General features: G+C 39.7%; 2 protein-coding genes across 4 annotated transcripts; one reads left to right on the top strand and one right to left on the bottom strand.

Annotated features, from left to right (window-relative positions):
- The first annotated feature begins 1,269 nt into the window (after positions 1 to 1,269).
- LOC129733344 (uncharacterized) lies at positions 1,270 to 2,954 on the top strand. Its single transcript, XM_055695157.1, has 2 exons — positions 1,270 to 2,258; positions 2,334 to 2,954. Exons 1-2 carry the CDS (start codon positions 1,458 to 1,460, stop codon positions 2,433 to 2,435), a joined length of 903 nt encoding a protein of 300 aa, XP_055551132.1. The 5' UTR covers positions 1,270 to 1,457; the 3' UTR covers positions 2,436 to 2,954.
- Positions 2,955 to 3,030: 76 nt separating this feature from the next.
- Positions 3,031 to 9,474, bottom strand: LOC129733343 (transport and Golgi organization protein 1). Of its 3 annotated transcripts, none has more exons than XM_055695154.1 (10): positions 9,300 to 9,474; positions 7,652 to 9,112; positions 7,234 to 7,580; positions 6,378 to 7,181; positions 6,154 to 6,314; positions 5,989 to 6,090; positions 5,860 to 5,895; positions 5,514 to 5,722; positions 4,838 to 5,458; positions 3,031 to 3,446 (listed from the first exon to the last, which is right to left on the bottom strand). In XM_055695154.1, exons 1-10 carry the CDS (start codon positions 9,403 to 9,405, stop codon positions 3,358 to 3,360), a joined length of 3,936 nt encoding a protein of 1,311 aa, XP_055551129.1. In that variant the 5' UTR covers positions 9,406 to 9,474; the 3' UTR covers positions 3,031 to 3,357. The 3 variants fall into 3 exon arrangements, with proteins under 3 accessions (XP_055551129.1, XP_055551131.1, XP_055551130.1); XM_055695156.1 differs by having other exon boundaries at positions 3,031 to 3,726; XM_055695155.1 differs by lacking the exon at positions 5,860 to 5,895 and having other exon boundaries at positions 9,300 to 9,473.
- Between the last annotated feature and the right edge of the window lie 4,017 nt (positions 9,475 to 13,491).

Here is a 13,491-nt window from a genome sequence, read left to right on the forward strand (position 1 = left end):
TAGTGATAGACAAAAAAGAATAGTGTTTTACAAAATAGTGAATAGATGTAGGATCTAGGGGCTAGACACCTTTATTTTCATGACAAATACTTCGATAATATCACACGATATTGGTTGATATATTTTGATATTTATCGTTTATCTGTCAATTGACATCCTCCAACGATAATGTAACGCTTGATGTAAGGCAATGAGCTATGATATAGATAGGGGGGTGCCTGAAAATGGAACGGTGAATACTTTTTAATATTGTATATTGGAAATATTTCGCAATATATCAATAGTGTCTGACCCCTAGTGTAGGATTGTGAAATTTTTGCAACTGCATGAAACCTCGAAAAATCTGCCTTACAGGTTTCGCTCCAGTTTAAATTTTTAGAAAGTCTGCGCAAATATATATAAACTTTAATACAACGGCAAATTTAAAAAACACAGACTCGAAAGATTTGTGTTTTATAGACTAATTTGCACTTTCAGTATTCCTGATATTACTAAAAACTTCGTTTAAGTCATGCAAGCGTTACAGCAAGAAGATAGTTACATGCTATCAAAAAACAACGCATGTGCATATTATTTATTTTGAGTGTAGTATCCCTCCCAAGCAGGGATGTCAAATCATTTCATTCAAATGTTTTAACGTTCTGAGAAAAAATGTCTTCACATGTCTTCCAACCCCGAGATGGTTAGTCAAAACCGCTGTCGAGTAAAAAAAGGTCGAAACCTATGCAAAATGCGGGTCGTAATCACCTATTTTCTTGTCTTCACAAACAAGGATGTATTCACCGCACTGTAAATGTCTTCGATTTGAAGACATGTCTTCCAATCTGGCATCGCTGCTCCCAGGTCAAAACTAGACAGAAAAATATAAATACCCAATTACGCGTATTTTTACGCTAATGAGCCCTTCAGTGCGGGAAGATATCTTTAGGTAGAAGTGGTTTACCTACTTTTGAGTACCTGCACGGAAGTCATCATTTAGGTAAAATTGAATACCTTGAATCATCAATATCAAAAACTCCATACAAATTTTTACCCAAATTTAGGTAGTTGCAGTTCATTAGCTGTTGCGTTGTTTTCGACAATTTTTATGCGTATTATTTACCTGAATCAATGAAAACAATCAGGTTTGCGTAAATTTACGTTGGTTAATAATATTTTTTTGTGTGAGATTGAGAAAAAAGAAATTCGCTATTAGATGCATGTCGACTATGTCGACTATCTCTCGAAAATGAAATGCGCTGGTCACCCTACTAAACTATCGACGTTTGGTATTCTGACAGTTCGTTCTGTTGTTGCTGGTGTAGCAAACATCAAAAAGTAAATAGGTTTCGAATTTTCAGGAGCAAAAAACGCTTTAAAGTAATATTTCGGTGCTTTCAAACGAATTCTACATGTTGTACAACATATAACTAGTCCGCAAAACTCAATAGGTGAGTTAGCGGCAAGTGCGCATAAAAATGGAGCACGGAAGCGATTTTGCATTAAGTGCGTTGAAAAACTTGGAACCGCTGGTAAATCCTGTCCGTCAGTATCAAAATCGTTCGAAGAAACGAACGGATCACAGTCAGAACGACGAAAATGCTCTCGCTAGCGGTGGCAACGAATGCCGAAGTGGTGGTGAGAAAAAACTGGCGGAGGTCCTCGCAAAAATAGCCAGCTTGCAGCGTAACGCCGATAGCTGTATTGACCGCACAAAGATGGTGCGGACGTATAACGTCAAGCTGCGCCTCAAGAAAACATCTCTATATAAATGCTTCGACTGTGACAGCTGTTTTACTAATGCAGACTTCCTTGAGCTACACGAAAAATCGCACGCGGTGCTGGAAGCTGATTTATCTGGTCCGCGCCAGGACATCGATCTCAACCAGGAGCAGTCGATTGACGAGTCGGAGATGAATCTCAAGCAGAATGTTTGGTTCCCGGAGGAATTTGACGACGTCGACCAAGACGATGAGTATGGAATGATTCAGTTGGATTGTACGGTTGAGGAACGAGAGGACAATTTCGATATTACCTTCGATAGGAACAAATGCGAGAAGACCTACACGGTCAAGTACAAGGTTAAGAAGGAACCTGTGGGAAAGTGTGAAAGGTGCGAAAAGTTATTCTACAATGTGACTTCGCTAGAGGTGCACAAATCTGAGCACGAGAATTTTATGGACTTTGCTTCTGTCGAGCCGAAGATTAATATCGATTCGCCAAAAATTGAGGAAAGTACAATGACCCTGGATGATGCTTTTTATCAAGCAATATCAGAGGTTGGTTGAGTTTTGCATTCGCAAACGTTTATGTTACGGAAGGAATACTAACTTTTCGGGTATTTCCTTTTTCAGAAAGACATCAGCGATCTGGAGGTGAGTGATAGCGGTAATCAAACGTTAAACAGTTCTGCACAAAAAAATGACCGTGATGGCGGTGCTACCTTTACTTGCTAGTGTTTGACAGAAGGATTCGCAATTAACAAAAGCCAATTACATTAAAATAATAACTGTAGTGCATTCCACTCAGATAATAGCATGCTTTTGTGAATGTCTTAAAAAAATCAGGTTACTTTTTTCTGAAATTGTATCAAATTGTTTAGTCAATTCACACAACTGTAACAAGGTCCTAAAACATGCTCTCCATATTTAGTTGTTGGAATGGAATACAACTTCGCTTTAAACTTTTTTATCTTAGCGTTTTGAACTGCTGTATTTTTCAAACTCTGCTAGAGCAAGAGTTTGGTGTTCTCTGTAAAAAAAAAGCTACAATTAGTGCGATCGTTCAAATCTCAATCAGAAGCTTCTTAGATCATATCTTACAAACTGGTAGATTGTTAATGCTTACGAAGAAACCTGAAAGCACGGTTTTAATTGAAAAATGTATTGTAGAACTTTCCATGTGGATGTTTTAGTTTTATAACACAATGTATGAAGCCGTTCGTTTCATGAATATGCAATAAAAAGTAAAACGAAGCACACTTGTTTAACTACGTTGACGACAGTTGAAGCAACCAGTCGCCGGGATGTCATCTTATATAACGATAAGCGGTTTAAATAGTTCGTTTATATTTGAAAACAGAATTTGTCACATAATATGTAGCGTTACCAATTATATACGGTATGCCAATAAACACCAGAAGCAATGTTCTACTTTTGTACAGACTTCCCATGTAAATAAATTCATGTCGACTCAGAACAACCACCTGTTCACTAGTAAACTAATTGCAGAGGTTTCAGAAATGCTACTTTGCAATTAACTGAGTTCAAAAATTATTTCTTTTATTCGATTAAATTGCACTAATATTGTATTTGACAAAAAAACGGTGGCCTTTCACAATCGAACGATAAAATACTAAAGCTACAATTAGTATAACATTTACGATGAAGGTTTACTGTTTGGGTTTTTAAACTGTTTGCCGCCCTTCCGCGTTGCTACCGAGTCCTGTGAGCCGGAACTGAAACCGCCTAGGAGGATTGGCACAAGAAAACACCGAAACCGGTAACCAAGTTGGGAGTAACCGCAGATCGGAAAAAGAACCGCAGAAATACATAGGAAATGATCACATTTAATACCAATGCTACATTAATACTATTCTCATGTGAAGTAATGGTTACACAAAACAAAAACAGATGAATAGAATTTTTAAATCATATGTACATACAATAGGCACTGGCTACGCGTTACGCGTACCCGCTTTTGAATTCGCGGTTTACCCCTCCTTTGACAGCCAGAAGTTTTTCACATCTTGCGTTTTGCGGTTGATCATGTGAGGGTGATTTGTAGGATTGAACACATACGAACATAAACGCAGATTTAATCCGATGTTAGTAAAATGATTCATGTAGTTAATATTCGAATATACAGGAAAATTTTGAAATGTGAGATGGGTTCACGTGAAGCATTTTTATTCATATGCAAAACGAATTTTAAATACATAAAAACAAGGCTTCAAGAAAGTCAGTCTTTGGTCTATTTTAGACTGGCAAATTATTTTTGAATTCAATTTTTTGTAGGATTCAAAAACAAAATTTCACATATTACAGCTGAAAAGTGCTGTGGACGTGAGTGTTTGCATGAGTAAAGCCCTAAAAATGTATCCACTTTGTATTAAATACACAAAAAGTACATTTTAAAAGCATTTAAAATCATTAAATTTCATATCCTCAAAATTTCTACAACAGAAATGATACAAGCAGATGTTTTTATTCTTTCAATACTAAAATGGGACAATGTGCGGTGAAACAAACACTAAGCAAAAGCAATGTAAACACAAGAAGCTGTATTAACCAATTTCTTATAAGGCCCAAAAGGTGAGATAAAACCAACGTTTTGAACTTTCTTTTTTCTCATGTGAACACGGAATAACTTAGCATAGTGAATGAGTTCCGTTGAATGTATTCTTTTATTTATGTTTTCTTTGAGACTATCTGCATAGTTTTTCTTGTGACCAATCAGTGCTATCGGAACATAATTCAAAGCTGTTGTCGACAATTAACTAACGGTAATTTCCGCAAGTGACGGAAGCAACCTCACGCACACACGCACTTGTGAAATGCACATGAAGGATACTGGACAGTGATAGCAATGTACTGCAACAAAATGAAGAGTTAATCTAGCCCCTTACTTTTCTTTTGGGCAATTACATGCGCATGATCCCGCTTGCATTTTTAAATAAACAATTCTAACTAAGCGTATAATAGGAATTTCAAAAACAAAAAAAAAAAAATAAGTACAGCGAATGGATAGGTTTCGATGCCCGCAGAAGGTTGAAAGCAATTCCAATTAACGCTGTGCGTGTTATTATGCATATTCTACCACTCTTCAAACTCGTCATCAGAGTAATGATTGCTACTACCTTGGTATTTTTTGTTCCTAGGGTCCTGAATTGGCGGGGAGGTTGTCCTCATCCCAGGCGGTGAGAATGCTTTCTGGTACTTTCCGCCAGCTCCTCCGCTGCCACTGGTGCGACCATCGCGTTCTCTGAGGTCTCGCTCACGATCGGGTAGGTCGTGGTCCCGATCCCGGTCTCGCCCTCTTTCTCGCTCTCGATCCCGTTCCCGTTCGCGATTTGACCAAGCATCTCGATCACGCTCATAACTCGAGCGTCGCATGTACGTTGGTGGTGAAGGAGGTGGACTGAAATCGGTTTCCGTTTCGTAATTGGACATCACAGAGTAGTCGTACCGACTGTCCGGTGAATATCGGCCACGATCTGGGCTATACCGGTCGCGGCTGTCGATTACATTTGGGCTGTACCGATTCGGCGGTGGGGATGTGAGCCGTCCCAAAGGAGCGGGGCGAAGCTCTCCCGGGCCAGGTGGTGGCATAAAGGGTGGCATGAAAGGGGGTCCAAAAGGCGGCATAAATGGTGGAGGTGGAAGACCCATCATGGGTGCATTTGGGGATTCCACTCGGATCGGCGAAGCAGCTGTAAGATTTAGTTCTGCCGGAGGGACTGGATTTGGTATTAGACCATCTAAAACACAGGAAATATTCAGTTTGGTGAGTTAAATAAGGGTGTTGTTAAGTACCAGTCGTCGTGTTGATTACGGATGCGTCACCGAGGGCGGTTAGCTTTCTTCGTAATGCACTAGATTCATTACGAGCTTCCTCGAGACGTCGTTCCGCCTGTCGCGCGGCAAGCCATGCATCATGAGATCTTGTTTCTAACGCTGTATACTGTGCTTTGTGGGCTGTGGCTTGAGCCTCAATTTCAGCGCGAAGTTTATCGTTTTGTGACCTTAAACAAAAACCATTAGTATAACGTGAGAACTGCTGCAGCCAAGTTAAGCATTAAGCAAGCACAGCATTAATAGGGTAGAAGCACAGCTGCTAGAGCTCTACAATCAAGATTAAATAATATGAGAAACAAAGTACCGTGCTTCGTACTGCTCAACGAGCGAATGAACTGTGCTGCATGGAAATATTGTGAACATATATGTACAAGTAAGGAACCAAATACAAGTATCACAAAGGCTTACAAAATAATAGCAAACAATAACTTACTTCAACTGTTGAATTTCATCCTGCATTAGCCTAATTCTCTCAACAGTACTGGTAGTTTCGCCCTGTTGCTGCATCCACATAGCTTCTTTAATGCTCAGCTCCCTGGAAGAGGAATATCAGTATTAATTTCAATTAATTTTTTTGGCAGTTTCGAAAATAACTCACTTCTGCAGTTGAGTCTCCTTATCCTTGAAATAAGACGAGAGCACTTCCAGTCGTGTCTCTGCTTCCAATTTATCTTTTTCGGCTTGGCCGAAATCTTTCTTTAGTGTTGAAATTTCCTCATTGATAATTTTGACATGGTCATCTAACAATTGACGCGCCACCTAAAATCACATCAAACAATTTAAGTTATGTTAGCATACAGTCCCCTCTTATCGGCATGTTACCGTTTCGCCCTGGAGTCGTTCTTGTAGATCCGCCCTTTCCTTCCTCAAGACGGCAACCTGTGCTTTTAGTTCCACTGAATCAAACAATCCATCAACAGTTCCATTGGTGCTTCCCCGCTTGATATCCTTTAAACATTCCTCTAAGGCATCTACCTTTGCCTCTGCTGACCCCAGTGATTTTTTACTCTCCTCCCATTTAGATTGAAACACCTTCACCTCCTTATTCAGCTTAGCAATCTCGGCATTCGTTTCCCGCCTAAGAGCATCCAACTCAGAGTTTTGACCGCTTTTCAAATTATTCAATCCTATTTCTAAATTGCTTTTCTCCAGTTTTAAATCGTTAAACGACTGCTGCAGCTCTTCTAATTCTTGAGTAAATTTCGCCGATTGACCGGCCAAAGTGACCTGAAGTTCGCTGTTTTCCCGACTTTTATCAGCGAGGGAAGTGTTCATCGAAAGAATCGTCTGCTGTTGCTCGTTCAACTGACGCTGTAGTTCATCGACTGTCAGTGCAATCGAATCGCTCCCACTCTGATTCAACAACTCGGCGACCATCTTATTGAGCTCCAGTCCGGCTTCAGCAGCATTTTCCAATTCCTTCTCCAACGACGCTATCTGTTCCTGCAACTCGAGCTTTGTGTCTTCAGCATCTTTTAGTTCTTGTCGAAGTGCAATCACCATATCATTTGAACCGAATGAGCTATTTTCGATACTGGTTAGTTTATGTCTGGTTTCCGACAGGTCACTTTTCAGCATTGCATTTTCCTTATGGGAGGCCATCAGATCGCGCTCAATCATATTAAGCTACAAAAAAGAATTATTAAATTTAATACTTTTTTAATAGGCAGCAAATTACCTTATATATAAGCGGTTTCTCCTTCCGATTTTTATTAATCAAAAAGTGTCCTAGGGAAAACACTATCAGGGTGAAGGATGTAATTCCCAACAGCAAAATCAAATCACTCATTTTGAACAGTTCGATGATGAGCATTTTCGTGAATTCCAAATCTTCCTCTTTTTCAACTGAGTCATTCTTAGGCGCTGCAGAAATCGATGCCTCTTCTTCCGTGGGCGGTCGTTCCTCTTGAGTTCTGGTCGAAGGAATGCTTACAGTAGGGTGATAGAATCCATTAGCATGTTGCTGATGGGACACCGGTTCCGCTGGCTGAGGGCAAGACAGCTGATCACAATACCCGTTTTCGCCTAGTAAAAAAAATATATATAAATCAATGATGGTTTGATAATTTCCTGTGCATGCAAGTGTTCAATCTTACCATCTTTATTCTGCAGCGAATCTGAAGTTTCTTCTAGATTCTCTCCAAGAATCCCGGTTTCGCGATCTAGCGGCTTATCACCAAAGCCCCCAATAAATGGCTTTTCGGATATTTCCACTTGTTCCTGGTTACCATTATCAACGCCGTGGTGCTCATGGTGGTGATGATCGTGGTCATGACCATGACCATGATGGTGGTGGTGATGATGATGATGCGAATGAGCAAGCAGATTACCAAGACCTCCACGCAGAAGTTGGTGAGGTTGTTTCGGTAAGTCTGCTACCTGCGGTGGAGGTTGTTCTATGTTTTGATCTGTATTGACAAGAATCGGCATTTCCGTGACTATTTCCGTTTCTTCTGTTACAGGAATTTCCAATCGAGGATCCGTCGTCGAATTGATCACTGTATCTTCGTTTTCCGCTCGATCAGATTGGATTTCAGCCTGGGGTTGTTCAACTACTGTTTGATTCGATGTCTCAGACAATGAGTCGCTCTTATCGGAAGCTTCATTTTCGGTATCATTAGAAACGACATCTGCATCTGTCACTGTCGCTTCTGTTGTTGCTATTACCTCTTCAACAGATACGGCACTGTTTTTTTGATATGCATCAACTGCAGGCGTAAGAGTAGTTATTTCAACTACAGGGGCAGAAGTAGTTACTTCAGCCGCAGGCATCGGAGTAGTTGCTTCCACTGCAGCCATTGGTGTAGTCGTATCCGACGGTTTCAAAACCGCTGGTTCATCTTCATTGACAATGGAGTTTTCACTTGCAGTAGGTTGCTCTGTAGAAACAACTATGTTCTCTTCTACTTTAACAAACGCTTCTTCTGTCTTATTCAAAATTTCTAAATTACCCTTATTTTCAACTATTGTGTCCTCTTCCTGCTCAACAGTGTCCGATTCCTCATCTTCATCGTCATCGTCTTCATCTTCGTCCTCCGTTTCTTCATCTTCTAACTGAGAGTCTTCCACGTTATCTTCAACATCCGTCTCATTTGATTTTACTTCTATTGGGTCAATGCTATTCGCATTATTTGCATTTGTTGGAAGACTGTTCGACGGCTGTGAGGTAGCATGCCCTGAAGGAACAGTCTCTAGAACAGGAGTCGTCTCCTTCGCGGGTAATAATGGTTCTTCAACTTTTGAATGTTCCAAAATATCCGCTCCAGTGAGAGTAGTTCCTTCTACTACATTTGAGTCGGCAGTTTTCGAAGGATTGATTGATGACGGAACTTCTTCGGGAATTGTTATTAAATCATCCTTCTTCACAAGAATTTTTATTTCTTGCACAAAAGTGCGACTAACTAGGCCTTGTTTGCCATCTGCCTTCCGGACTAGTAGCTCCTTGTCCTTGCCGATATCTCGTCCTAAAATTTCCACCTTATCGTTTTTACTGAGGCCAACTTTATGAGCGCCGCCACCGAAGTAATTCATCGTAGCATATGCCTTGGCAATTGGAGCTGGAAGTAAAGTTTATTAACAAAAAAACGTTAGTACATGTTTTCGACTTTCTACTAATTCAACCAAACTGGCCAAACCGAATCAGTGCGTATCTGTTCGCTTTCTTCGGACCGTACTGTTGAGTTAGAAGTAGTGAATTTGCATCGAAAATTTCAACCCTTCGTAACACTAGCAGCGAGCACTTACTTTTACATTCCGGATCACCGCATACTTTTGCACGGCTTTCGGCAACTATTAACACTAAAATTAAACAGAAACTATGTACAAAACTAGCAAAACTTAACTTTTTCATGATTTTTCTCGCAGTTCGTTAAGCCACATCACTCCTTTTACAAATACACATCCAAGTGTGACGGCTGCCAGCCAGATGTCAAACTGCGAGAGTGGCATATACAAAAGGTGCGTTGGTTGCGAAGTGTTTAGTTGGTTTAGTTACAAAAGTAACTTAAATCACAGATAACAGATATCCAAGCTAACTTTGCTTCATGTGTAAAAAGACGCAACGGTTTTTTAGTATGTCGCAATACGCAGTATGGTGGCGCTAAGAACACTTAGTGGTCAATGATTCGATAAAATCGATAGTTTTCCAGCTTTTATCGATATTATCGCAATGAGAATGGTTGCCGTTTTTAAATGTAGAAATTTTGAGCAGTCGTAATGTGTGCATTATCGACTTCTTTATTCAATCCCTCTGTATATTTGCGATAAATTTGTTTGTTTTAGTGTTGGTTTGAAAAAATAAATACATAAACCTCACAAAATCTATGTTATATCGTTGCATAAACAGCGACTGTATAATCTGTAAGAATTTTCATGCGTCTGGCAGCTTTGACCGTAAGCCAGCGCTGCCATCACTAAAGTGGTTAAAGTCGCAAGTTGCAGGAAGATGTCGTTAGCATTCCAAACGAGTAAGAATTTGAAATCTTACATACGATTTCTGGAGTTTTTTGTTCTAGCTTGGATGTCTGTTATCTGTGCTTAAATCAAATATGCTTAAAACAGGGTCAATGTAATTGTTGCTTTTGCCGAACAATAGTGAGTAATTCTTCGTTCATCACTCAACTATTTAAATAGCTGAACTCTCGACTACTTTGTGATAAGCTGCCGGTACCCGCATAACTGTCCCATACTGATTCTGGACACTTTTGAGTTATCATCGGGAATCGACTTAATTGTTATCATATTTTCTGGAAAAAAATTAAAATTGATACTTTTGTATGAAAAAACATGGAAAAAATACCAAGTTGTTTTTGTCCCATATTGAAAGTACCCGCATTACAGTCCCACTGCATAGTGGTACAAACTACAAACATATAATTTTGCTCCAGATTAGTGTATATCGGATTATTTAAGGCATATAGAAGTATGTCATTTAATTACCTAGACTAATGTTGTTTTTCTGTAGTACAATCTACGTTGCCAATGATACTGCCGGTTGCTGGTTGAATTTATATGTGATGGGACAAAATATGCGAGTACTTTTGAAATGTACCCGCATAGTCTGTCCTATTTTGTCTTTTTTTTCAAGTTATATAACGTAAAACCAATTCCATCCATGTTTTTTTTGTTTTCAACGATAAACTTGTGGTGCCATGAAACTGTTATGGTCATTGGTTCTGGATGTAATCGCTGGAAATCCGAAAATTCACGGATAATATTGAATCGCCGTTTGCTCAACATGTTGTTTTTCATTATGGGACAGTTATCCGGGTACCGGCAGTAAGGTCGTATGTCTAAACGTAAACAAAACTAGTGAGAGATGATTTGTGCTTGTGAAGTACAAGGAATATAACTCTCACTCGTTTTGTTTACGTTTAGACATTATCACAAAGTAGTCGAGAACTATTCTCAATAAATATTAACTATAACCACTCTAGTGATGGGAAATATCGCCCAAAACGGACATCGATAACAATCGATAATTCCGGGGCTTTAATCGATATTATCGATAAGTATCGATAATTTGACAGCTAACGTTTGCGGTAAAAAAAATATTTTCAGATGGTGGTGAAAAAAATAAACTATTGCAGATGGTGATGAAAAAAAACTATGACAGATAATTGAGTTGGATAAATTTCCCATGGAAGTTTATCATGTTAGCTTCCTCGCAAAAAAATATTACGTCCTTGCGTCCGGCCTTCCGGCAGTTAACCGCAACATTCGCCATGGCGGACGAAAATATGCGTGTAGGCATGTTTTTAAACTCTTTCTTCGTTATTTTTTATTATTCTTCCTCCGTTTTCGCGACAAAATTGTTGGAACAGATCTTGCGCTTCAAATTTGCCCAGAAATTCTCGATGGGAAGCAGGTGGGGGACATTGGGCGGATCCGCCGACTTCAGTACCACATCGATATTCAGCCGCTCCATCTCCTCCAACGATCGCTTCGAGTAGTTGGCCGACGTCAAATCTGGCCAGATCACCGTGTTTTCGCGCTTATGGTAGTTCTTGATGAACTACGCAACTTCTGTCAGGCACTTCGTACTATAAATTTCCCCGTTCACGGCCAGCCCGGAGCGAAAGAAGAGCAACTTTGACATCCCTTTCTCGCTGATTGTCAGCCACAGCCGCACCTTCTTGGGGAACTTGGTCTGTGGAATAAACTTTACCTCGGTGCTCACTTATTTCGTGGGGGAGGTAAAATACGAAGAGCCCTGCTAGTCGTTGCCATCCATGGTGAGATAGGTCTAGTCGTCCATCACCACTGTCACGTCGCGATTCGCCAGGAAAATCGACTAAACCATCTTATTCAACCGCTGTCGCTGCGTCATTGCCTGCAGCTCCGAGACCAGTGGACGGGAATGCCGCTTCCTGCATGTATGTCCATGTTCTCCAGATACTTTTTTACTGTTTTAGAGCATGCACCAACCTCTCGGCCAAGTGTACGCAGCGATTTAGCCGCTTTTTTTTCGGTCTTCCTCTTCAGCATCCTTTGAAGCTTCTTGTCGCTCAGGGTCGTTTGCCGCCCGGAACCGGGCTTTCTTTCGATGCTCTGATCGTTGTCCAATAATGTCAAGATGTTGTAGATGCCAGAACCGGCATACCCGGCGTCCACAAAGTGCCGCACGATGTCCGTTTTTGACGCGGCGGGGTACCGTTCTTTGAACGCGCACACTTCTGAACGGAGTAGCTTCACTTTTTTCGCCATCACAGTTAGAGTTTGACTGATAGAGCTATCAAATTTGTTTTGCTAACTCATGGGTTACTATGATTGATGATGCATGAGTAGTTTCGTCAGTGCGATTAAAGGTAAACCCATGAAAAATCGGCAATTTTTGTCCATTTTTTTTACCGAAAACGTTATTCGACAAATGCAATTTTGCTATATAAATTAGTTAAAAACAAAGACAGTGATGGCCCAAACAGAATGGATACGTTTGCGTTGCGTTGACGTCAATTTGACAGTAAATGTATGGGCTAACTGTCAAATTGCCGCAAACGCAGCCGCAACGTATCCATTGTGTTAAGGCCTTGAATGACAAATCTCACGATACTGCGAATGAAAATTCAAACAACCGGACGAGTTACACAGTTTGTTTAGGAAAGTCTTCGGGTTTTACGCCGGGAGTGCTTTCTACGGAATAGTTCAAGCCGAAGTATATTTTGAAGGTTGTATAATATGGAAAATAATTGAAGCAGGCAAAATTCTGCCAATTTTTAAATGGCCAAAAGTTCCCGAAAAATGAATCGGATTTCTGAATTAACATGGTTTTCTCACGAGGCATGTATCCCTCGCGTAAGGAAACTTAACTGTGTTTGAACCTTTTTCTTATGAATCAATATATCTTAGTAAAAATTATCTGAACTTTCCTTCAAAAATATAAAAATATGAGTTTAAGATCCTACTCTGAAAAAAATATAATTTTAAAAACAAAAAATGATTTTAAAAAATATCGGTGATCTCAGATTTTTTTAAATGAATTATTTTAGATAGACAATTTAGTTACCTAAAACGTGCTATGCGTTGCAAAAATGTACACTTTGACACACATTCTTGAAATCCGAAACATTTTCGGTGTAGGTTGGTCACATCAAGTTCCCAAGTAATACTAATATAATACTGTTTTCCAGTGAAATGAAACCGGTTATCAAAATTGATTCATTTTTCGTAAAGTTCTGGCCATTTGAAATTCGAGAGAATTTTATTTATCCCAATTATTTTGTCTACCCCCTGTATAAATCACACTTACTACTTTGAACTTAAACAGTTCCAAGTTAAACTAAACAATTACCAGAGAATTACCAATAGACTGACGCTATGCTTGTCCATCATATTATAAGAGTTGGCAAGCCAAAGAAAATGCATTTTATTACAATTTCGTATCATTGCTTTTTATGAGATGATGCAGAAAGTTTGGATATTTTTTTAAAGTTCTCTC

This window comes from Wyeomyia smithii, chromosome 3 (assembly GCF_029784165.1).
Source record: "Wyeomyia smithii strain HCP4-BCI-WySm-NY-G18 chromosome 3, ASM2978416v1, whole genome shotgun sequence".
Taxonomy (NCBI): Eukaryota; Metazoa; Arthropoda; class Insecta; order Diptera; family Culicidae; genus Wyeomyia; species Wyeomyia smithii.